Source organism: Dendronephthya gigantea, unplaced genomic scaffold, assembly GCF_004324835.1.
Source record: "Dendronephthya gigantea isolate DGI-Jeju-01 unplaced genomic scaffold, DenGig_1.0 000021F, whole genome shotgun sequence".
NCBI classification, from domain to species: domain Eukaryota; kingdom Metazoa; phylum Cnidaria; class Anthozoa; order Malacalcyonacea; family Nephtheidae; genus Dendronephthya; species Dendronephthya gigantea.
In genome coordinates, this window is record NW_021163031.1 from 30560 (window position 1) to 52518 (window position 21959).

General features: G+C 36.3%; 4 protein-coding genes across 4 annotated transcripts; 2 read left to right on the plus strand and 2 right to left on the minus strand.

Moving 5' to 3' along the window:
* Positions 1-843: 843 nt before the first annotated feature.
* Positions 844-7440, minus strand: LOC114521913 (carnitine O-palmitoyltransferase 2, mitochondrial-like). Its single transcript, XM_028542486.1, has 11 exons — positions 7367-7440; positions 7173-7216; positions 6473-6672; positions 5816-5875; positions 5606-5709; positions 5378-5511; positions 4957-5159; positions 4493-4763; positions 3844-4210; positions 2973-3198; positions 844-2659 (listed from the first exon to the last, which is right to left on the minus strand). The coding sequence occupies exons 1-11, from the start codon at positions 7415-7417 to the stop codon at positions 2319-2321; spliced, it is 2001 nt and encodes a 666-aa protein (XP_028398287.1). The 5' UTR covers positions 7418-7440; the 3' UTR covers positions 844-2318.
* Positions 7441-9411: 1971 nt separating this feature from the next.
* LOC114521935 (short-chain collagen C4-like) lies at positions 9412-10383 on the plus strand. Its single transcript, XM_028542509.1, has 3 exons — positions 9412-9436; positions 9555-9701; positions 9823-10383. Exons 1-3 carry the CDS (start codon positions 9433-9435, stop codon positions 10305-10307), a joined length of 636 nt encoding a protein of 211 aa, XP_028398310.1. The 5' UTR covers positions 9412-9432; the 3' UTR covers positions 10308-10383.
* Positions 10384-11318: 935 nt separating this feature from the next.
* Positions 11319-14134, plus strand: LOC114521962 (superoxide dismutase [Cu-Zn], chloroplastic-like). The gene is made up of 6 exons (XM_028542541.1): positions 11319-11404; positions 12588-12682; positions 12971-13070; positions 13158-13227; positions 13309-13426; positions 13518-14134. The coding sequence occupies exons 1-6, from the start codon at positions 11326-11328 to the stop codon at positions 13638-13640; spliced, it is 585 nt and encodes a 194-aa protein (XP_028398342.1). The 5' UTR covers positions 11319-11325; the 3' UTR covers positions 13641-14134.
* Positions 14090-21806, minus strand: LOC114521961 (dynein regulatory complex subunit 6-like). The gene is made up of 23 exons (XM_028542539.1): positions 21693-21806; positions 21506-21615; positions 21093-21189; positions 20835-20902; positions 20592-20712; positions 20397-20430; positions 19964-20073; positions 19559-19669; positions 18813-18934; positions 18543-18652; positions 18403-18455; positions 17788-17888; positions 17384-17513; positions 16774-16872; positions 16403-16523; positions 16096-16258; positions 15883-16002; positions 15400-15610; positions 15074-15127; positions 14921-15001; positions 14676-14758; positions 14510-14590; positions 14090-14301 (listed from the first exon to the last, which is right to left on the minus strand). Exons 1-23 carry the CDS (start codon positions 21765-21767, stop codon positions 14166-14168), a joined length of 2391 nt encoding a protein of 796 aa, XP_028398340.1. The 5' UTR covers positions 21768-21806; the 3' UTR covers positions 14090-14165.
* Between the last annotated feature and the right edge of the window lie 153 nt (positions 21807-21959).

The following is a 21959-nucleotide window of genomic DNA, read 5'->3' on the forward strand; positions in this document are numbered from 1 at the left end:
TCCCATTTGTATACAACATAACAACAAAGAAAAACGTAAATAGCGGTGATGCAATAATTATATTCAAGTAAGTTCAATGCCTTGGGGCAAAAGCAGCCGCAATACTGCTGGATAAAAAACACTTTACCAAAGGTAAATGGCAGGCGTTTTGGAGCTAAGTTTCAAGAGTTTGGCGTTTTGATCTTCAAAACAGTGAATAGTTAAAAATGTTATAGTTTAACCAATACCACTCCAGACTCCGCTATATCACACCATTACGGTTCAAGGGAATAAATTATCACTTAATTAACAAAGAAGTGTTTTTGCCTTCAACCACACCTAACAGTTGGCATATCTATACTAAAAATCGTGATCCAAAGCACAGATCACTATTATCAGATGGAATTTTAATAAAAATTCACTTAACAACTACATATTTCCTCTACTAATTTTTCCTTATCAAAGACAACAAAATAAAAATAAATGATGTTAAGACGGAAACAATGCGTGTGAATGCTTTGAGTGTCATTTTTCCAAGCAGATTCCGAGCAAATGAGATTGACGACACTTAAACACTACAGAGTCCAGACTACTGCCTACACTCACGATTAGATCAGTTCAGTAATTTACGTAAATCTGAGGCATTATTTTGACAGCAGTTTCATAATGATCGCGTGAAAAAACGCGATTTTATAGATGTACAGCGTTATTTCTCGTAGGCTTCCAAAGGAAGTTGAGATATGAATAATGATGACACCCTAAAGCCCCCTTGAGTCTGTCACGCAGATACTGCAAGGTGATGACAGGAATTTACATGAAATATGAATAAAAATCAATTACGAGAACACGGGCTAAAAGGATGGTGCTTTCTGATATCCTGCATTCAGGTGTTCGCCAGATAGTCTCACGCGTACATGGGATGTTATGAGACATGGGTTGTTTTAGTCTCATTGATTAATCTAATCGTGATCTATCGCTAATTGATTTTTTTGTGGTGAATAGAAGATGAAAATGGATATGAAGAAAGCCTACTAAAACACCTCTTATTTTTCTCTTTTAATACTAACTCTCCTGACCCTCGTAACATTGTGAACATAGTTCAGTTAAAATAGAATTCTATAAGGTGCCGTAAGACCAATGTATAGATAGTATACTATCTAGTGCTTTGGTTTGCAAAGCCGCTATATTACTTTGCTTAGAAACTTTGCAATTGTTGGCATATTTAAATGCACGTTTATCCTAGAAATCCTCGCTATTTACGATCATCTAGTTTCATGGAAGTTACACATAAACAATATTTTATTATGGAAGATCAAATACACATTTCTTAGAGAAGATTTGTCCTTAGGTTTGAAACAATTTGACTATTTGTTGAATAAAGCCTTGCATATTCTTCAAAACACGATTGAAAAACAACTGATTAATTTTTGAAGACAGGTCTTCCATCTTCCGTCTTCGTGAATGTCAATTGTTTGGGCGTTGTTGTTGTTTCTTATGGGCGTAATACCATCATTAGCCACAGACAAATGGATTAAATCTTATCTTGAACTTTCATTTATTATCAAACTGTGAATAATGATAAGTTTTTGCTTTTTAATCTAAACTAACTTGGTGTTCTCGAATAATTCACGTTAATGGTTTCCAAATGCGTCCGAAGTCCACCCTAAAAGCCTCACGACGGTCATTTTCGAAGCAGGCGTCGCAATTACGTTTCAAACATCTGATCAGTCAGTAACAGATTGGGGACAATTATGAATACATTCCTAATAAAAAACATTCATTGTCTTTCCCGTCTAAAATATTTGGTGGCATAAAAATAATGACCAATAGCTTTTGAACCGTGCAATATGACATACAGGGGGCTGCTTGACACAGGAGATGTATAAGATCAAATTAGACCAACAGTTTCAGAAATAAAACCTCGTTAAATAAATATAGCGTTCCGTTATGGTTGTTATAGTTTTCGTTCAAATATCCTAGTTTTGTTTTCTGTTGAATGTATAAACATCACTAATACTCGGGAAATCTCACTGTTTGTACTAAACTAGTTTCGAAAAACCGGCCCCAAATAATACGATCTTGCTCAATTTGAGTCGCGTTAATCAGTACAAATATCTTGCAGTTATTTAGTCTTATTATAGTAAACCATTATCACAGGTTTTTAGCTGCTCTGATTTGCGCTGGTCTATATTATATCTTCACTGGATCCCAGGCTTCCAGCTTAACAAAATTTTAACAGATAGAGTAGGGATACAATACTGTTAAGAGAGAGTTGAAACTTAAGGTCAATATTTCTACAGATCTGCCCTCGTGGATACGCAATATGTAGTGTGGGGTCATCAACCAGATTTATTTTTAAAATTTCGCCCATCCATCACTTCATATAAATCTTCGAGACTAGATTCTACACATTTGAGGAATCCTCCAACGTCCGTCGGCAGACCGTAACTTAAAACATTACAACCAAGCTCATGATCAGAGATACTATACCCAATACCTAGTCCATCAGGTACCACGGGCGCAAAACCTCCCATCAATACACTAGGACTCGAGAGGGTACTTGTGGATAGAATAATATGGTTAAGACGGGTGTACGAGGGATCTTGAAAGATTTTAGGTACCTTTCCTGAGGACTCGGCAAGATGACGAAGACCGAAGAAATGACGATCAAAACCTTGACCTAAAACAGATCAAAGAACAAGTGAGAATTACGTCATTTCATGTTATTTACGTGACGTTATCTATAGGGTGTATTAAATACTAAGATTTCCAGAAGCAGGCACGGTAAATAGCATTTCCATGCCAGTGCAGAGAGTTATGCTTCTGGGATTTGAAAATACATTTTATTCCTTGTTATTCGAATAGCTGCCACACGAGGTGTGTAATTATGCCATCTTCATTAATATCTGATTTCAATATCTGATTTTATATACAGCCTGTAGCTATAATGGTGTCAGTTTCGTCCCATGAGATAATAACAAGAGTGAACTCACCCATCGCTGCCTCTTTAATCAATTGATTGTGATAATCTGACACTTTTTGGATTAAATTGTTCATTTCATCCACACCTGCTTTGTGGGTTGTTTCAAACGCCTGACTGCAGGCCACAGTGGCTAATGACGCTGGTCGCACAGTCTCGGTACGACCATGTTTGAAAGCCGCTGTACTACAAGACTCGTAGGTTCCAACAAACTTGCCATGTTGACGGTAATAACCCATCTGAAAAGATATTTTCAGGAAATAAACCTCATCAACAGTAATCAGTAACACTCACGATAAACACAATGTTACCAATATGCTTGCACGGTTTAGGGGATAACTTGCTACATCTGCAGGGTATTGTTGGACACTTGCTCCACTTACAAGGTATAGCAGGATACTTGATAAAAGTGCAAGATATCGCAGGATACTCGCTACTATTGCAGGTCATTACAGGACACGTGCAGGATATGATGGTACATATAAAACGTTTTATACTCGTACTGTAGTACTGATATTGGTCACACATACATACAGTATTACAGTAGCCAGCCTGACGATTTAGTCATGCTAGGCAAATTTTATGTTATTATCATTATTCATTTCGTTAGAAATTAATTGTTTTCACAGTCAATGAACACCAAAATATTAGCATAGCAAGACTAATGGGAACTTTTAAATATAGATTTTCAAATAGTTATATATAGATTGTTTGTAGTGTCTGTCATGTGTTTTCATTTTAAATTAGCTTGTAAATACGCAATTCAGTTTTCGAGCTGCCCATGTATTTTACAATTTTTACAATTACAATTACAATTACAATTACTAAATTGTCAGGCTGCATGGCTACGCCACTGCACACATATTATAAATATTATTTCTCACCTGAAATGCCAACTGCATGACAGCATCTGGACTGATCTTCTTTCTCTTCAGATATTCTCTACCAAACGTGGACAACTGTAAAGTCTCCATATCCAAACTATTTACGCGTTCATCAAAGTTTTCCTTCGCTGCTTTTATCTTACTTTCAAAACCAGAGGGAAGAGTGAACTCCAGTTTTCTGAATGTGGAAGCAGACAAGTCAAGTGACGCAAGCTGTGAACTAGAACAAGCTGGATTATCAATGGAATCTTTATGTATTTCGTTGAAATATCTCAACACAGCAACACCATCACCCCAGGCATGTTCGAAGTGTACGCCTGACAAACCATTACGACAGACTATCAGTTGAATTGATTTATCAAACCATCTAAAAAATTAGAAAACGGTTCATAACGAATGACACTCTAACTACTCAGATATCTCCATTTCCACCTTAATCAATTCAGCGTGTCCAAATATTAATTTTTTACGTGCATATCTGTACCAATACTTTCTCGATCTCCACCAAAAAGCCAGGCTGTAACACATTCGCTTTATTAACCGTTAATACCAGAGCCGTCAGACATAAACCATAGTAAAGTAGACACGCGTCTACGAGCAATTATGATACGATTGAAGTTTAAACCAATGACGTTTTCTTCTTTTCTACCTGTTTTTTCCATCACCATGAAGGAAAACTTTTGTGACCTCTCCAGGTGTCTCTGGCTCATCTTGATCAAGACAGAGAACAAATAAAGCACTATCAATCATCTTCAGAGGTTCTGTGTTGCTCATCAAAGTTTCTAGTTCTTGACGTGTTGATGTCCAGGAGTCTCGATCTTCAGAAGTTAGAACTGCCACAGGATATTGAGAGTCTCCCGTCTCATCCAACACGATAGCTTGAAGATTCTTTAAGATTTCTGAAGCCGGGCGTATGGTTCCTGTGGGTGATGGAAAAACGTTAATCTTCCGATTATGTTCTGCTTTATTTTAAATCGCCCTTTTCTGTTATTGGCTTTTATTCACGAGTCTCACTTACTAAACTGATTGCTCATTCATGAGTTTTACTTACAAACTTATCGCATTACTATCAATGATCTAGGAAGTGATATTGTATTGTACTGTACAACTGACCTGCTTCATCAATGACATCAAGGGTGTAATAATTTCCATTATGAATAACTAGAATATGTCTGCTGTCTGCATATGTAATAAGTTTATCTCTGCCAGATTGAGGTATCCGAGTTGACGCAAACATACGAGTATATTGACTCATATCTAAAGGAAATGCCTTCACCAAGTAAGCACCATACCATGACAGGCTTGATGGTACAAATCTGGAAAAATAGTACCATGTCAAAATATGAATTAATTAACACAAGGGTCAGAGGCTTGCAAGTCATGACCTAAATACAATTCTTTTAGAATATGCTATATAATTATTTCAAGTACATCTTGAAGAATTTGATTCACCCCTGTCATCTAATCTTATTATAAATAAGATGCTTAGGAAGTAAGATATATGTGTGGTGGTATAAAAAATGCCAATCAATACCGTATTACTCTTTTGAACCAATCAGTATCACTCTTCTTTGGATTCAAGTGAAATATTTCAGGATCTAAAATTTCTTCGTCTAAAGAATTCTTGAATTTCATGGAGGAAATTATGAAGTTTGTTGCTCTTACCAACTAAAATAAATAAATTGTGTCATTGTATTATCAGATGTATTAAATATATATTCTAAGAGTTCTGTAGCCTGATTAATTCACTGTTAATTACTACCTGATGGTTGTTGTCAGTATTTGAATCTTGTTTGAAAGTCATAAATGGATTATGATTTAACATAACAGATCTTCGATCTTTAAGATACATGTCAGTCCAGGGCTCTAAAGGATAAATTCAATGATCAATTATTCAAGTTAATGAATTTTTTTGTGTTCTCTGTGTAATTTAACATAATTATATTTAATTTATTTGCTTATTCATGTTTACCTGAGATGTAACTAGTGTGTTTGTTCTGTTTATCTTTGAAGATAAGTTCCTTTTGTAGTTCTAGTAAGATACACCTTTGTTACTTGACAGACATTAAAATGGTTACTTATACAGATGATTGATCAATGAACAAAACATGGTGTCAGCTGTTTAAGCACAGTAATGATGATAAAGCTATTAGTAATGATAACAGTGGTGGCATCCGGTTAAAATGAATGGAGCAATTAGATGTCAAAGAAATGTTTCAGGGGGGGCAAGATCTTATTATAAGTGAAGCAAACATTACATAAAACTATAAAATAATTGGTACATAACATGAAAAGATTCAAGGGAAAACTGGGAGTCCAACAACAAAATTGGGGGGGAATACTCCCAATTCCCCCCCCCCTCTCTCAGCACCATGACTGGTGATGATGTAGATAATAAGTTATTTTATGATACTGATTTTCAAAAACCTCTATTCTGATTGGCTGACAAGCGGTATGTAAAAACCCATATCCAGACTGTGGTTTGTAAATTCTGTATCTGGACCAGTATCCTGGATGCCTCATGCAGTTTCGCCAAATAATAAACTGATTATTGACCTAGCTTGTTCGATTTATACTGTGAAATATCAGACCACACCTCATGTTCTATCAACAATCAGTTAATATATACCTGGTCCTTCATTCTGCTTAAAATTCTCTACAAGTCTTTTGGTATTTTCATATTCTTCTGGGCTTAATATAACTTTCTGTGCATCAAGGTAGCGACGGCAAGAGTCTTCTAGTTTAGGTATGGGTAACCGTGGTAAGCTTGGTTGAAAGTGATAGGTTGGCACAATACTGCGCTGAATATATTTATCATCAGAGTGAGAGCTGTAAAAACCATACCATCAATTAATAAATGATCCCATGGGAGACAGGATGCAAATGCAGCCCCCATTTTTCAGCATGAGTGCATGACAATTGAATGCAAATAAAGTGGAACGCACAAAGACTAGTCTAGGGAGGAGACAAAGCTAAAGCACTCATCATGGTCATATAATCTAAAATATAACCAAGGAACATCATGCAACATATCTTCTAACAACTTTGCATCAAATGTGGTCTAACAACTGCCTAAAATATACAAAACATTTGTCAGCATTTTGCCCTTAAGAGAGTTAGTGTGTAACTCTCATACTAAATGACCTGACTAAGGCCCTTTATTCAAAACGTCGTTTTGCCTGTTATAGGCAGTTGTTGTACCACGTACAGTGCCACAGTCCACATCAGTGAGTCCACACAAGTTTTCAGGCAAATTCTCAGAGGGATGCACCTTTGAAGTCTAATAATGCAATTAAACATAATGTAAACCGTGCATGCAGCTTACCCACCTCAAACAGCGCAAGATTGGGGAACAACCATACGTCTTTTTTGCCTAAATAGAGAAAATCAGTATTCCTAAAAAAAATTTCATATGTGCAACCTTGATTAGAGACTAACTATATCTATGATTATATACGAGATTATAACTATGATTTGAGATTTAAATGAGAACAAAATAATGTAAAAAAACATAAATAAATACCAGAAAGGGTGTGAAACATCTTCCACGGGTGAGAGCAAAAAGAGCTGCCATTTTGCAAACTTTGACCCGGAGGCCAGAACGTTCGGGATACTTCATGTATGATTCATCGTGAATAGAGACAAGTTTGGAGACGACATAAATTAAAACTACAGTACAACTCATTAACTATGTTGAGGTAGATTTATGCAAAAAATTGTTCCTTTCTCATCACGTGCCTATTGTATTTTGCAAAGATAAACTAATAGCAATCTTATAATTAACATATTTTTTAAGTCAAGGTTGAGGAGCTAAGCAAGACGAATGCCATTGGTACGTTTGGCTAAAATACAATAGACACGTGACGAGAAAGGAAAAGCATAAACCTGGACAATAACATAGTTAATGAGTTGTATTGTACTTTTATTTAGTCTCTAAACCATGTATATTCTATTAACTGTGGTGAGTGTGGTCGACCCCATTGAACTGGTCGACCCTCTCTGTATACAAGCGCCTGATCGAAATCGGCATATATTGCGCGGTCGCCTCCCCCCCGCCATGTTTCTTCTCGTACTTGCAACTCTCAAGTGGAGAACGTTTTCCTGTTGCCCTTCTAGTAAAAACTCGTTTAGACAATGCACCCTTATACAATAACTACGTCAAGCATTGACACCTTTCTTTCCCTGTGCGAGTAAATTTTAAACGCTGATCTTGCAATAATGTATCGAGTTTCGTAAATTCAATTTCAGTTTGCGCTTTCATTTTTTCAGGCTTATCCTGCATGTCCGAGATGTTGAAATTTTATTCTAATTCGATACCGATTGACGAGAACTTGATTTCTCATAGTTCAGGTTTGTGCTAAATATACTTCACGATAAGGCCATAAGGGCCACCGGTCGCCAGCCCAAAACACGATGGCAAACTGAATGTGGAAATTAGAGTTTTGTAAATATTACGCAAACACTGACTTAGGATACTTAGCCAACTTAGGCAACGTTTACAACTTTACACAGAACCGTTTTCCACTAGGCGAACTTCGTGCGAACAGATAAAAAGTTGGAAGAGTTTCTACTTTTTCGCAAACCAATCACATCACCGGACTTCAGATATCGCTTCGCGTCGCGCGAATGAATTTGCGCTTTCTGAGGCAACGATTTACGATTATTAGCAAATGCCTTTTAATTTGATAGGTTTGGTATATTTATTCCGGCTCAGAGATTAAAAATCTGCACTGTCTTTTATTAACTTCAAAATTTGACATATTTCAAACGCAACCTCGCCTAGTACCGCTTGTGAACGTGACATTAGTGGCATTGTGGCATGTATACTGACAACTTCATAGAGATGAAAATTGACCGAACATTTGCCAGTCTTCCGTTTCAGCTTGTTTCAAAACAAACGAATCACCTCAGTGAAGGAATTTTCAGTGTTATTATTCTGTCTTCGTTGGAAGCAAGAAACATCTTAATCACTTAGAGCAAAAAATGGCGAACTACTTTGTTTTAGGCGTTCTTTTTCTGGCTGTTTTCAATTTAGTTTGTTCTAAACAGGAGGAACAAGATATCAGTGTTCGGTAAGACATTTTGAAAGAACTGAATTATTTGGTCCCATCTTCGCAAATTTGTGCGTGCTTCACACAAACAGATAAATGAAGATTAGCAGCAAGTCTTTAGCACTTTTACAACATTTTCGGGAAATAGACATGTAACAAAGAATTATAACTTTACGAATTGTGCATTCTATATGGCCTATTTGTTCAAAGTCTTAAGACTTACATTATACGGCTATATATAGCGTATGCTTTTCTATCATTCTATAATCCAGTTCAAATTTGTGCAATGATTCATTTTCTGACTCTCAAACGCAGAAGCCTGAAACAAAAGCCCAAACAAGATATTTGTCGAGGTCTACCAGGACGAGACGGTAAGTACTTCGTACGTCGCACGGTCTACATATCCTGACAGCGTCTGAGTTGGATCAATAAAAAATTTGAATGTAACTTGGCTGAATAAGCAACGGTTTGCACGAGACAAAAACATTTATTCTGTTTATTTTTTTCTGTAGGACGAGATGGTCGTGATGCTGGATTGATGGGTATTCAACAACTTATTAAAAAACAACTAAAATTAGCTGTTTGTCTCAGTTCATAATTCAGTCAGGAGGGAAGGGGAGGAGGGCAACTTATTAAAATTCTCTCTCTCCACTGATTCAGGTTCCCCAGGTAAGCGTGGCCCAAGAGGACCTAAGGGACTTCGAGGACGTACAGGGAAGCCAGGGGTTGCTACAGGAGGTGCAGTGTACACGCGGTGGGGAAGAAAAACATGTCCTGGCACAAATAAAACAACGAAATTGTACTCAGGTAACAAATGTTCATAAAATCATATTTATCAGTATGAACATGTTCATAATATTTCTAACTTGGCATTACTGGGCAATATTCTAGTCAATACTTTCTGATTTGTAATTTTGCATATCTACAGGTGTGATGGCAGGCTCACATTATACTCACCCCGGCGGTGGTTCAAACTATCTCTGTCTGCCATTGAATCCAGTATTCGAAAAAATTAGCGGAGGAAGTCAGGGAGGTTACATATATGGTACAGAGTACGAAATATATTCGGCTCAAAAACAGATATTTCCAAATTCCAATCTTCATGATCATGACGCACCATGTGCTGTATGCCACAGTGAATCACGTGCTAGTCATGTGATGATACCAGCTCGTAATGTTTGTCCATCTGGTTGGACTATGGAGTATAAGGGATATCTAATGGCAGAACATCATAATAACGGCAAAGGACGAACACAATACATTTGTGTTGATGGAAAACCCGAAGCAACCATTGGATCACACGTCAACAAGGATGGAGCTTTGCTTTATTTCGTTGAAAGTACTTGTGGTAGTATACCATGTCCGCCCTATGTTCAGGGTTATGAACTGACCTGTGTCGTCTGCACCAAATGAAGATAACAAGAAACAGATCAGGTTTCCTGGCTTTTACAACAGAACATGAAACTCCTTTGCAGAATCTTTTCATTTTAATATTGTCCTTAATTCATCATAAAACATTTTAACCAGTAGCAATAACAATTTGATTACTTTTAAACTGTCATTTTCGTGGGTTTTTATATAGTCATAAGCATAGCGAAAACCATATTAAACTAAGTACATTTCCAGTATGACACTTTCTGTGCCGTGGGCCGTGGGGTTGTGCCGTGGAGCTAGTCATTGCAATCATAGACAATCCAGAAGACATTTACAACTTACCAAACGTATTAACTATACTTTTGGTTACAAATTAATTGACGAGATTATTATAAGATCTAATCTAAATAATCTATAATCCTATTTTTCAGAGTAAATTAATCTTGGAAGGGTCTCAAAATCAGTAAATCCATTCTTATAGCAACTACAATACTATTTTGGACATTAACCTTGATGCGGATAATATTTCAACGTGGAAATCAAAATGTTTTATACGTTTGAACCTCAGTGGTTTGAACCAACGAAACCTCTTCATTGTCTGTATCGTCAGTAATGTCTGTATACGAGTGTTTGTGAGGAGTTTTACAAGTGCTTTCACTACTTTGGTATATTACTGTACATAATCTTCGATTCTTGTTGTTCAAATAACGAACATTTTTCTCTTTTTATGTCATCAGTTCACCTTATTCGCGGGATTCGGCAGTGATATTGTTAGCCTAAAGTAGCAAAAGTAGAATCGCTTCCTATTTTTTTATCCCAAAACATCATGTAATCAGGACAGAAACACTCAGCATATTTTGCTGACATCCATCAGAGAGACATTCTTTATTTTAAGTTACGATATATAAGTAATGATAAAGCTCTCTATATTTGACTGATCAACGTGACAAGTATTTCCTTGCCTTGCCTACTCATGTGGCTTCCTGTTTTACAAAACAGCGAGTATTAAATTTCTGTTTATCTAAACGATTAGATTAGTGTACAATCATCCTTCATCATGGCAAGATCTGCGCAAGTATTCCTCGTCATAATCGTCTGCGTGATTGCATGTGTAAACTCATCGACTAACGACGAAGGTAACATATTACATTTGTCTTTCAAAAATGTTATCAATATGAGATACGTTATCAAATGATTACGTAGATTTGCGATAAAACTTCATTAAAATACCATGAAGAAGTTTTTATCTAAATATTTCCATGTGCGCGCAAACCTACGGGTATACGTTTCATATGAAAGGTTATAGTTTCACGATATTAACACTACACTGTTATGCAGCAATAATGGTCGTCATAGACGGATATAAAAACGAAAAACATATGTTTAATACTTATTCTTGAACTCTTACAACTGGTGGCCAGTTTTTCTTTTGAAATTTCTGAGATGCCCTTCTTGTTAAACGATAATGTTAGTCAATGTTATATTTGAGCAACACAAAAATACAGCTGAGTTTGTTCTTTCGTGAGTAAACATTGTTGCATATCCTCTGGAAATTAGGAAATCCTGAAAACTGATTCTGTTATTTCTTCCTAATTGGAATGACGCCTCGAGAGAATGTCACTGAATACCAAATGCAGTGTATTTTCATGAAGCAGATATTTAGACCAGAAGGTTTTCGCGATCTTGAGTATTCTCTCAAGGGGGTCTTGCTTATTGAGTGTATTTCTTTTCTACACATAGAAAAATCGCGACATTTAATACTGAATGTTATTTGATATTTAATACTGAATGTATTCACATTCATTCAGGGATTTTAATAAAATCTCAACCAATGACTGACAGCACGCTTGCACTCGATGAATATTCTACTTGCAGGAAAAGTAAAATTTTACTTAAATTAGGCGCGTTCCAACATACTGCCATAAATTAAGGATTAATTAAGAACCCGGTGAAAATCTTCGTTTCTCTATTGTCGCGAAAAACCAGCTGCACGCCTTTCTTGGAAATGAGCAAATCTGCTGAGAGGAGAGCGCGTTGAATTAAGTTTTATTTTATCACTCTCTCTCATCATCAGGCCTTATCACCATGGCCAAAGTGCATGATTGCTGAAGTTGACACTAACTGGCACGGGTTGGATGCGTTCAAGGGTATACCGATAACCTTTAGCAGTAAATATTTGACGCCATCGACGAATAATACAACGTATACGGATAGTTTGTATAATGATTAGGATGAGCGATTTGGTAATCCAGATGCGATGACTCTCCCCGAAATATAGCGTCCTGAGTTATGGATATGTTTGAATCTGTTTTCTTGCAGAGGTTCACAGGGCAACAAGTATTCTACTTCCTGGTAATACTGGACCTCGAAGTCTCGTAGAGGGCACAGTGGAAGTCGTTCAAATAGGGAACGTGGTAAGTAGTGCCATGCAAGCTGTTTGCCTGGACCGTATTCTCACTGGCGATGGCTACTTCCTTCCAATCATAGTTTTAACCTAGATCTAGTAGATCACTGCAAAGAATCCTTTTATTAAACATTAATAGTTGGACGAAAAAGCATAGCACTGGTAGTATTGGAGAAACATAATCTTAACTACAAGCAGCAGTTGTTGCGTTTGTGAAAAAACAGGTGTTATAGAGAGATATCTCTCATCTCATCTCATCTCATCTCATCTCATCATACATGTTTTCTTTTCGCTTCAGCTGGGAAATGCAACGTATATGAGGATTCACATTACTGGCCTTCCACCAAACTCTGTACATGGTTTTCATGTTCATGAATTTGGGGATATTATAACGTCAGGTAAAATAGAACTGCGTGCGCAAGTTGTTTTTATAGAGTGAAAGAAACTGTGAGATAACTTTTCATCCATGAAAATAATTCTGGCAGGTTGTACAAGTACTGGGGGACATTACAATCCATTCAACAAAACTCACGGGGCACAGTCGGATAAAATAAGGCGAGTAAACTGGAGTGATAATGTTTTCAGGTTAGGAGACAAGAGTTTCAATAATTAATTATAATTTCATATCTTCCGCAGGCATGTTGGGGATTTAGGAAATGTCTATGCCGACGAAGATGGCACTGTTAAGGTGGTTAAACGTGATTTTATGGTATCTCTGGTTGGAGATTACAACGTCCTCGGACGATCTTTCGTGGTAGGTAACATGAAGTATATACACTGCAGATTATAGTGTTTTTCTACTGCGATTTGACGAAAAAAATCCAATTTTTATTTGTTTTTTCTAGCTTCATGCACTTAGAGATGATTTAGGAAGGGGCGGTGATATAGGCAGCTTAACAACCGGGAATGCTGGAGCAAGAATTGCCTGCGGGGTTATCGTTCGGGCACCGGTTGTAAAAACATCTTAAAGACGGAACATTAACTTATCTACTTATTAATAATATTGGTTCTCACTTATTTACTTTTTATATCAGTAAACGACGTTTGAATTGTGTTCGTGTGTATATTGCTGTTTAACACAGGCATAGGGTCAAGTGGGCTTAAAGCTTTAATTGACCAAAAAAGGATTGTGTTAGTCTTTTTTACAACTTATATACACAGAACAGCAGGCTAGTCTCTAGGCCTCTTATACGTTCCTTAATACACGCGATCTCATTAATATGCAGGCCAACTCCTGAGAGAGTTTTATTCGGCGACGTTACGGAAATATAAAACACGCGCAATGAGGCCGAGAGACTAGGCTGACAGAACAGCGTTTCTCACGATAACTGGGACTGATTTTCACCTGGGTAAGCCATTAGGGCCAAAAAAGCAATATCATGATGTATTAAAAAAATATAATAACTTTATACCTTTAAATATATCTTCGTAGATGTTTTGGTTTAAATAAAATCTTTACTTACAATGATTTATTGTTACCAAAGAGATTTATCTCAAGTTGCAAGAAGCACTGAAGAAGGCTTGTATGAATGTATCTTTGGATCAATTATTGAGTTAATCAGTGTTGGAGTCTCTTCATTGCTGTGTAGTATATGAGCAACTCTTGTCATTAATTTCTTTACTGACGCTCTGTTAACAAAGAGAGATTGTTTAAATATTCATCACTAATCTTTACAACTATCACCACCATCATCATCTCAAATCCAATCATTATTGCCAACAATTCTTCATCATAACGATCATCGGCAGCAATATCATTACCCCCTCACAATCCTCATTATCACTAGATGCATATCCAGTACAATTCCCGTAAAATCCATCATAATCCCTAACTTACTTGGTGATGTTACAACAATACAAAACGTTTAACGACTTCAAATGCTTTAAGCCTTTTCTGACAAATCTCAGTGATCGATCCCTTTAAATCAAAACAGAACAAACACGACTATACAACACTGTTTATCATGATGACTAACATTTACTGCAGGTAGGTGAAAACTCACGTTAATAATATGCATCCAGAAAGATTGAGATTGTCAATATAATGACATACACCAGCTAAATACTGCACACTGGAGTCTGTTAGCTAAAAACGAAAATTGTTCATTCACATTATATCCGACAGAATTGGATCGTGTGAACAGACCTTTAGGTTGCTGCAACTTGACAACAGCCATATTGTTCAGTCCAGTTTTTATCAACTTGGAAGAAACTGAATTGAACGAATTTTACTCAAACATATCTTTACCTTTTTACAACCTGACAGATTGAGGGTTCTTAGAAGACGACAGCAAAATGCTAAATTCTTTATCCCATAATCCGTGATGTTCTGTTCATCGAGAGAAAAAAAAGTGAGTTTTGTTACTTAATAAACAAAAAATGAGAACACAGGCATACTTACTGCACAGTGAGATAAATCTAGATTCTCTAAATACCGACACTGCTGGAACATTTTCTGCGATGAAAGAAACAATTATTAACTTTTTTACGTGAAGTAATGGAGTTTAGGCAAGGGATGAAAGTAGTCTTGTGGTTGACGTCATTTCCGGATCCTAACACTAAATGGATAACGCTATCCTAATTTAATCTTGTTATCCAGGCGTGTGTTAATCAGAACGAAGGAAGAAAGTATAAGGTTTAGGATTACGGTGTACAGTTGCACTACAGTAATATCCTGGAATAAGGATTAGTTGATGATTAATCACTTAATGATTTATTGATCTTGACCTGTAATCCTATATCTGTTATAGTCTGACATTCTGACAAAGTGATATCTCTTAATCTTGAACTATTTCCAAGTGATGACACGCCATGATCCTGAACATTACATCCTGAGATATCAAGAGATACCAGGGAGGGGAGGGTGGCCAGTAACTCTAGTCCCGCATCAGTCACGTGTTCACAGTAACATATACTGCAATATGTCAGATTGTGACATCTGAAAAACAACAAAGTAAAATGGAGGTTATCAAAATCATTAATTAATTAAAGAATTCTGTTATTGCTGTTAAATCAGTCGTTATTACTGTACTTAGGAAGAGAAATGCCCTTTTTTTGTTTTCTATTGTATTGACTATGGCATGCTGGGTTGTATTTAGTTACAGATTCGAAACTATGCAAAATCGTATGTGCAAAAGTGATCCCTCACGATATCTTTCTAAGCTTGCTTTAACATTGCTCCGGGATCCTGGGGATCCTGGGGATCCTTACCTCTGCGCAATCCTCAAAAGAGTAACATCACTGACTCTGACACAATTCGTTAGATTGATTTCTCTAAGTTTGGCTCCAGAAGGTCCTTCGACCACTTGACGTACACCAGCGTCCTGAATTCTAAATAAAATATCTTTAGTTTAGAAAGCGATTAATTAAGATACACGTACTGTCACATTTTGCTATAAAGCGATGGGCACTGACAAAGCATACCTCACACAATCGGCCATGTTTAACACAATCAAATGTTTGCACGAGGATAGCGCTTTCAAAGAAAGATCAGTGAGACGAGGACAATCTGCGATGTAGACGTGTCTTAAATCTGGACAACTTTTAGCGATGGCTTTTATTGAGGAGTCTGTTATACGATGATTACCTAAAATATACACAACATGAAATAAGCCGGACGCATTTTGTAGCCGATTTTGATCGTGAACAGCAAACAAAACTAAGCCACGACCAACATCTGTCATGTACCCAACACAAATACCCTCAACAAATTGAACACATGCAGTCTTACCCTCTATTTGGATTTTCTGTAAGCGACGAAAGGTAACGAAATACTTCATGCCAGTGTCGGAGATTAACGGAGATTTAAGAATTGAAATTGTTTTAAGTGAGTTACATTTATCTGTTAACATCTAAAAATAAAAATAAATGCGATGGAGTTTGAATATGTTATAAAGAAGTTTTCTGTGTAATAAAAACTTCGATCGTATATTTTTAAATGCGTTTCGTTTAAGATTTTCTTCTTCCTTCATGCAGGTAACTGCGATCAATGCAAGCGTAATAGAGGATGGCAAATGCTGATCTATGTATAGAACAGGTTAGAACTGCTAGTGCTATTATCAGCTTATAATCAAGCTTGTCATTTTGTCTTAATGAAAATACCTTAAGATGATCATCGTGAAGAGAAGGTAGATCATTCAGTATGAGAGTGGATAATGATAAAAAACCGATGGATATATGCATGAACCCATGTTCTGTGACCTAAAAAAAACAACAACAAACGTCACAATATGATCATCGCATTTCGTATAATAGTTGAGATCTTGTGACTTTGTACAACAACAACAACACAAAGACGGCGAGAACTTCAAACTTACTCACTTCACAGAAAGAGTTATGTCAGTATTGTGAATTGTATTAAAGAATGGAGAATAAAGCCTTGAGCTTCATAGTTAGGATGAGTTCTACTGAACCAAAGAGAAACTACTGCATACACGCACCGGCGTTAACCAGCTCAAAAGATGATATGGGGAAGACAGAAGAGCGGAAAAGATGAATCAAGATCAGTTAACTGACACGAGATTGTGAAGCATGTTAAGGTCAAGAAGATTAGTGCCAAATGTAACCTCGACCTGATGTAAAAATAGACTACCCTGGCACCCAGGCCTTCCTCTCATCCTGTTGCTGTTCCCTACATCTGGCTCTTGCTGCATGCATCCCTCGCCCAGGATTATAGTTCCGTCTCGGAAACTGACAAGAAGCTAAAACATACCTGCTCGCAAGCAGACAGATCCAAATATGATAGTTTCCTGGCACCTTTCCCGTGTGATATATAACTAAGGCCCTTGTCCGTAAAACCAAGACATCCAGATAGACTTAGATATTGAAGATTCACACAGTTCCTATTTAAAATAATATTTTACTAAGAATGCGTCAATGAGATATGAGCATTATCATCCATCAAACTAAAGGGTAACAAAAGGACAACAAAGGGCAACAAGAGGACAACAAAGGATAGAAAAAAGACAACTAAAGAGTGGATAACAAACAGACAGTTTTGGTAGTTTTGCCCTCTAGCTGCATCCCTCCCCTCTGCCAGGCAGAAGCTTGAATTCCAGTTTCCCCAGGGGTAATTACTCCCCCCTCACGACACTAGTCAAGACTAGAGTATTTTACCTTGCTAATAAACGTAACGTCGCGTCTGAAATATTACAACGAGATAAATTGAGATATAAAAGTGACGAACAACCAGTTGCAATGCTCTTCATTACATCATCCTAAAATACGTAATAAAATTGTCTTGAGAAAGAATATTCATTTTTTAGAGTAAACATTCTTTGTCAGATGAGAGTATAAGATACATGCACCACGCTATCACTTGAGTTTCGCAAAAAAATTATAAATATAAGCTTTTGCGATCGAGTCATTTCGCAAAAAAAAGTTTCCCAAAAGATGTATGAATATAAGCAGCACAAGTTTACATTATTTTGACCTGGCCATTTCTCAATTAACTGAGTTGTGAGATTAAAGATTTATCCTACACTCAACACTCTTAAGTCTCGGCTAAAAGCCCAAACAGACGATTTTTACGGCGATTTTCTCATTATGGTGTATGATATTGAGTAAATTAAATACAGTAGATGACAGTTGATAACTTTGCGAAGCTTATATAGACACTTTGTACATAATTCACTCAATAACATACGCCAGAAAGAGCTGGCAAAAAATCGCCCGTGTATCTGCAGCTTTAGAGAGGCACCTCATTTGAAAGAAATAAGGATAAATACATACACTGATCCCAATACATTCTGAAACATTAAGATCCTGAAGATTCTTGGATTCCCCTACAGTATATAAACACATTGAATATGTGAACGTCTGTGCCACAAACAACATGAGATAACTAGGTAAGAGCGAAAATATGAACTGACCGATAATTTTAAGGCTTCCTTGAGTAAGATTACAACAGCCCCGTAAGTTTAAATGTCCCAACACGGAACGATATCTATGAACTAATCTTGAAGTAATCTTGTTTGTTAATCTATAAGAGATTTATCACATTCGGTATTTCCTCTGTTTCATCTGATTCACTTAACAATTTCATTTACATCACGTCACTCGTATGATTGTGCCTTATGGAGGCTGGTAAGAGTTGAGAGAAGTCAGTGAAAGTGATGACGGAGACACAGCTATATAATTACCTATATTTCATCTTGGTAAAATCCATTTTACTCCATAATAGGTTTGACTGGATGATAAGTTTCCAAGAACGACTAACTGACGCACATCTTCCAAGGTCCTGAATATCCACGTTGCTGAATATCTACAGTGCAACAGCAGAACGTCTTCAGTTTTAAAATTTAACCGAAAATTCATGATCTGTGTTTGCCCTTTATAAGTATTGAGACTGATCGAAAAATGGCTAACGTTTAAAAAACGCTATTCCAGACACTGTATACAAAAATATTTTTTCCATGCAATTATATGAATGGTAAAGAGGAGACGCTGGGACACTTTTAGAAGCGTATATATCAGCTTCAAATAATTTGAATTCAGATTTATATTCATGAAGTAAAAGTGGGTCATTGCATAAGCGTGCGCCGTGCAGGAGCGTATGTATTAACTGAAGTCGAATCATCGCAGTAGCAAATTTTTTTCTGAGGTCTCTGATGTAAAATTTTACATGCGTTCTCAAATGAAATTCGTAGGGAAGAACAGAATATATGAATCTTTAGCCCCCCACCCCCAATTATCGCAACTAGTTTCAGCCCTGGTTACTGACCTCCTCCCCAGGCTAACGGCCCTTACAGCCTTACTTTGAGGATGTTTGACAGTTGTCTGGCTCAATGACAATCCATTCCATTATTCGTTTAGTAAACTATAAACTGTTATTTGTAATACATAAAATCATATATTTGTAATAATTAATGAAGAACTAGAATCATACCAGTAACGCAGCATGTTTAGGCAAGGATGATATCACATCTTTTCCATCTTCTGATGTCATAAAAAAGTCTTTATATTCTCCAGTATCTATTACTTCCCCTCTCTCAATTCTCTAAAGAGGTTAAGGTAATCAGATATATCAGAAGTGCGATGCTTTACAGCCCTCTAAGGGCTTCCCAGATACTTGTACAAGTCTACTGTTTGTTTCATTTTCACAACAATGTTAAAATTGGAGAGGACTGAATCGATCTGTGTTTAACATCATGGTCACATTTTCTTTTGAATTGAAGTTAATATTTCTACCTAAGTATTACTGTCAAGAAATATGATTTCATCTTAGCATGAAACCAGGTTCAACTCAGGTGGAACCAAGGATAAAATGTATTCATAGTTTTAATCAACTTGCCTCAAAATATTCTTTTGTTTTCTTTGCATCAGCAACAACAGTACGCCATCCCATGAACACCAATCGTAGCAGAGACATTCTGACAACTTTCTTTATCTTTGCTGAGATTTCTAAAAGATGGTAGCAGCTATGAACATCATGCAGTATAAGAGTGCATGAGCTAACACACTAAAAATTGAACATTGCAAAAATATGACCCATTGCTATTTCAAATTATCAGTTATTTGTTATAATAGAATGTTGATGCTGTACTTAGTTTGTACTTAGGTTTAATACAATTTAGTTTGTCAGTAATTACTAGCTTCCTTTGTTTCCAGTAGTGCCTATCCTGGTCGTCAGAAATACATATAGGTACCTTAATTGTCAGTAATGCCCACCCAGGCTATCAATCCCACAAGAGTTAACCCATTAAAGAACAGTATGTGTATTTTACCTCTCTGCAAGTTCTTTAGATCCCTAAACCAGTTCTATTATGTCAATGTTAAGGTCAATCACATATGAAATCAACAGATTTATATATATTCAGTAATATGTAATCAATTGTCAATAAATATGTTTAATATAATTCATAAGTCAATTAAATGGTATCATAATAGATACCATGCATTGAAATATCAAATAAGGATACCAAATAAGCCATAAAATGAACCCTCAATTTTCTTCTTCTGTGATAATTTCGAGCATTATTCATCTTAATTTCTAAATTTTTCTTCTTCATTTTTTTTATTGCATGAAAATGTTTCCAGCCTCTGAAATACAACATTTCAAATTAAATTACAGTACATTTTTCAACTTATTTTTTCATATGGAAAACCTTTCAACCCTTCGATCCATATATTTTTACAGCAACACATTACTAAATAGAACTTACTGAAGACACATTAGCTTTAGTTTGTAGTTATATACACTGTACGCTCGTTGGTACATCTCTGGTGTTGGCTATTGAAAAAAATAAAAATTCTTCAGCAAGAATTAAGGAATGCAGAAATCTTCTTCCATAACATCCATGTTGCATCACCTTGATGGAAATAGGTAGTTAGTGTGACTATATATGCATATTTTTTAAACAAAGCTGCTCGATCAAATCTAGCTGTGCATATATCTCAATGTTCTCTGATATTAACTTTACCTGAGAATTTTCATCCTCATAACACCACAAAACCTCTCCAAATCCTTTCTTCAATAAATGGTCTTTTGGCTTTTTTTCTGCACTTATAAAAGAATCCCTAAAATGAATAATTAGAGGACAATCAGACAATGCTCGACTGTGAGATTAATTACTAATGAGATATAGTGTGAGACTGTGAGAGGCCCAACCTCATACCCAGGTGAGCAGCCTTCATAGTGGTGATATTGCTAATAAACATTTTCCTACCAATATTTCTTACAAACATATGCATGTCTCTGGGTTATTTATGATCTTGCTCATGATAAATGCCCTCGTCAATGACATGATTATAATTGACTAGCCATTTACTTCATTGTAACGCTGCATATTTTACTGCTAAGGAATATTAGATAATAAAACACTATTTTTCATACCATTGCAAATTTTCAAAAGCGTTTTGATCGCTATTTAACAATGCAAGTTTATCGACAACAAATGCACAGGCATCAGAGGGACATTCTATAGCAAGGCCTGTCAAAAGTGCCTGAAAAAATTTAACAAAATATTTTGATTAATCGTAAAATTGGACGCACATTTTATAGAAAATCCCAGATACAATACCTCAAAAACTTGTGGAAGCTTGTGCTCGAACAGATATTTCCGAAGTTCTGCGCTGCAGTTCTTTAAAGCCGTCATTTTGTGCGATTTTTGAAAACAAGTCTTTCGACCGCCATATTGTATTTATCAGGTTTCCATAGTGACGATATTTAATAACAATGGCATTTTAAAATATTTACTTCATGTCCACAATTTTTTTTACAGAAATATATCTAATAACATTGTTATTACATTTGCAACCAAGAAATACTTGGTTACAAGGATACTAAC

Coding starts and splice junctions, on each gene's coding strand:
- LOC114521913 (XM_028542486.1), bottom strand. CDS start 7,417: ATGGCAGCTCTTTTTGCTCTCACCCGTGGAAGATGTTTCACACCCTTT. Junction 7,217..7,366: donor GATGTTTCACACCCTTTCTG/GTATTTATTTAT, acceptor TTCTCTATTTAG/GCAAAAAAGACGTATGGTTG. Junction 4,764..4,956: donor TGATGTCATTGATGAAGCAG/GTCAGTTGTACA, acceptor CATCACCCACAG/GAACCATACGCCCGGCTTCA.
- LOC114521935 (XM_028542509.1), top strand. Junction 9,702..9,822: donor AACAACGAAATTGTACTCAG/GTAACAAATGTT, acceptor GCATATCTACAG/GTGTGATGGCAGGCTCACAT.
- LOC114521962 (XM_028542541.1), top strand. CDS start 11,326: ATGGCAAGATCTGCGCAAGTATTCCTCGTCATAATCGTCTGCGTGATT. Junction 12,683..12,970: donor TCGTTCAAATAGGGAACGTG/GTAAGTAGTGCC, acceptor TTTTCGCTTCAG/CTGGGAAATGCAACGTATAT. Junction 13,427..13,517: donor TCCTCGGACGATCTTTCGTG/GTAGGTAACATG, acceptor TGTTTTTTCTAG/CTTCATGCACTTAGAGATGA.
- LOC114521961 (XM_028542539.1), bottom strand. CDS start 21,767: ATGACGGCTTTAAAGAACTGCAGCGCAGAACTTCGGAAATATCTGTTC. Junction 19,670..19,963: donor AAACAAAAGAATATTTTGAG/GCAAGTTGATTA, acceptor TAACCTCTTTAG/AGAATTGAGAGAGGGGAAGT. Junction 16,003..16,095: donor AACATGGCCGATTGTGTGAG/GTATGCTTTGTC, acceptor TATTTTATTTAG/AATTCAGGACGCTGGTGTAC.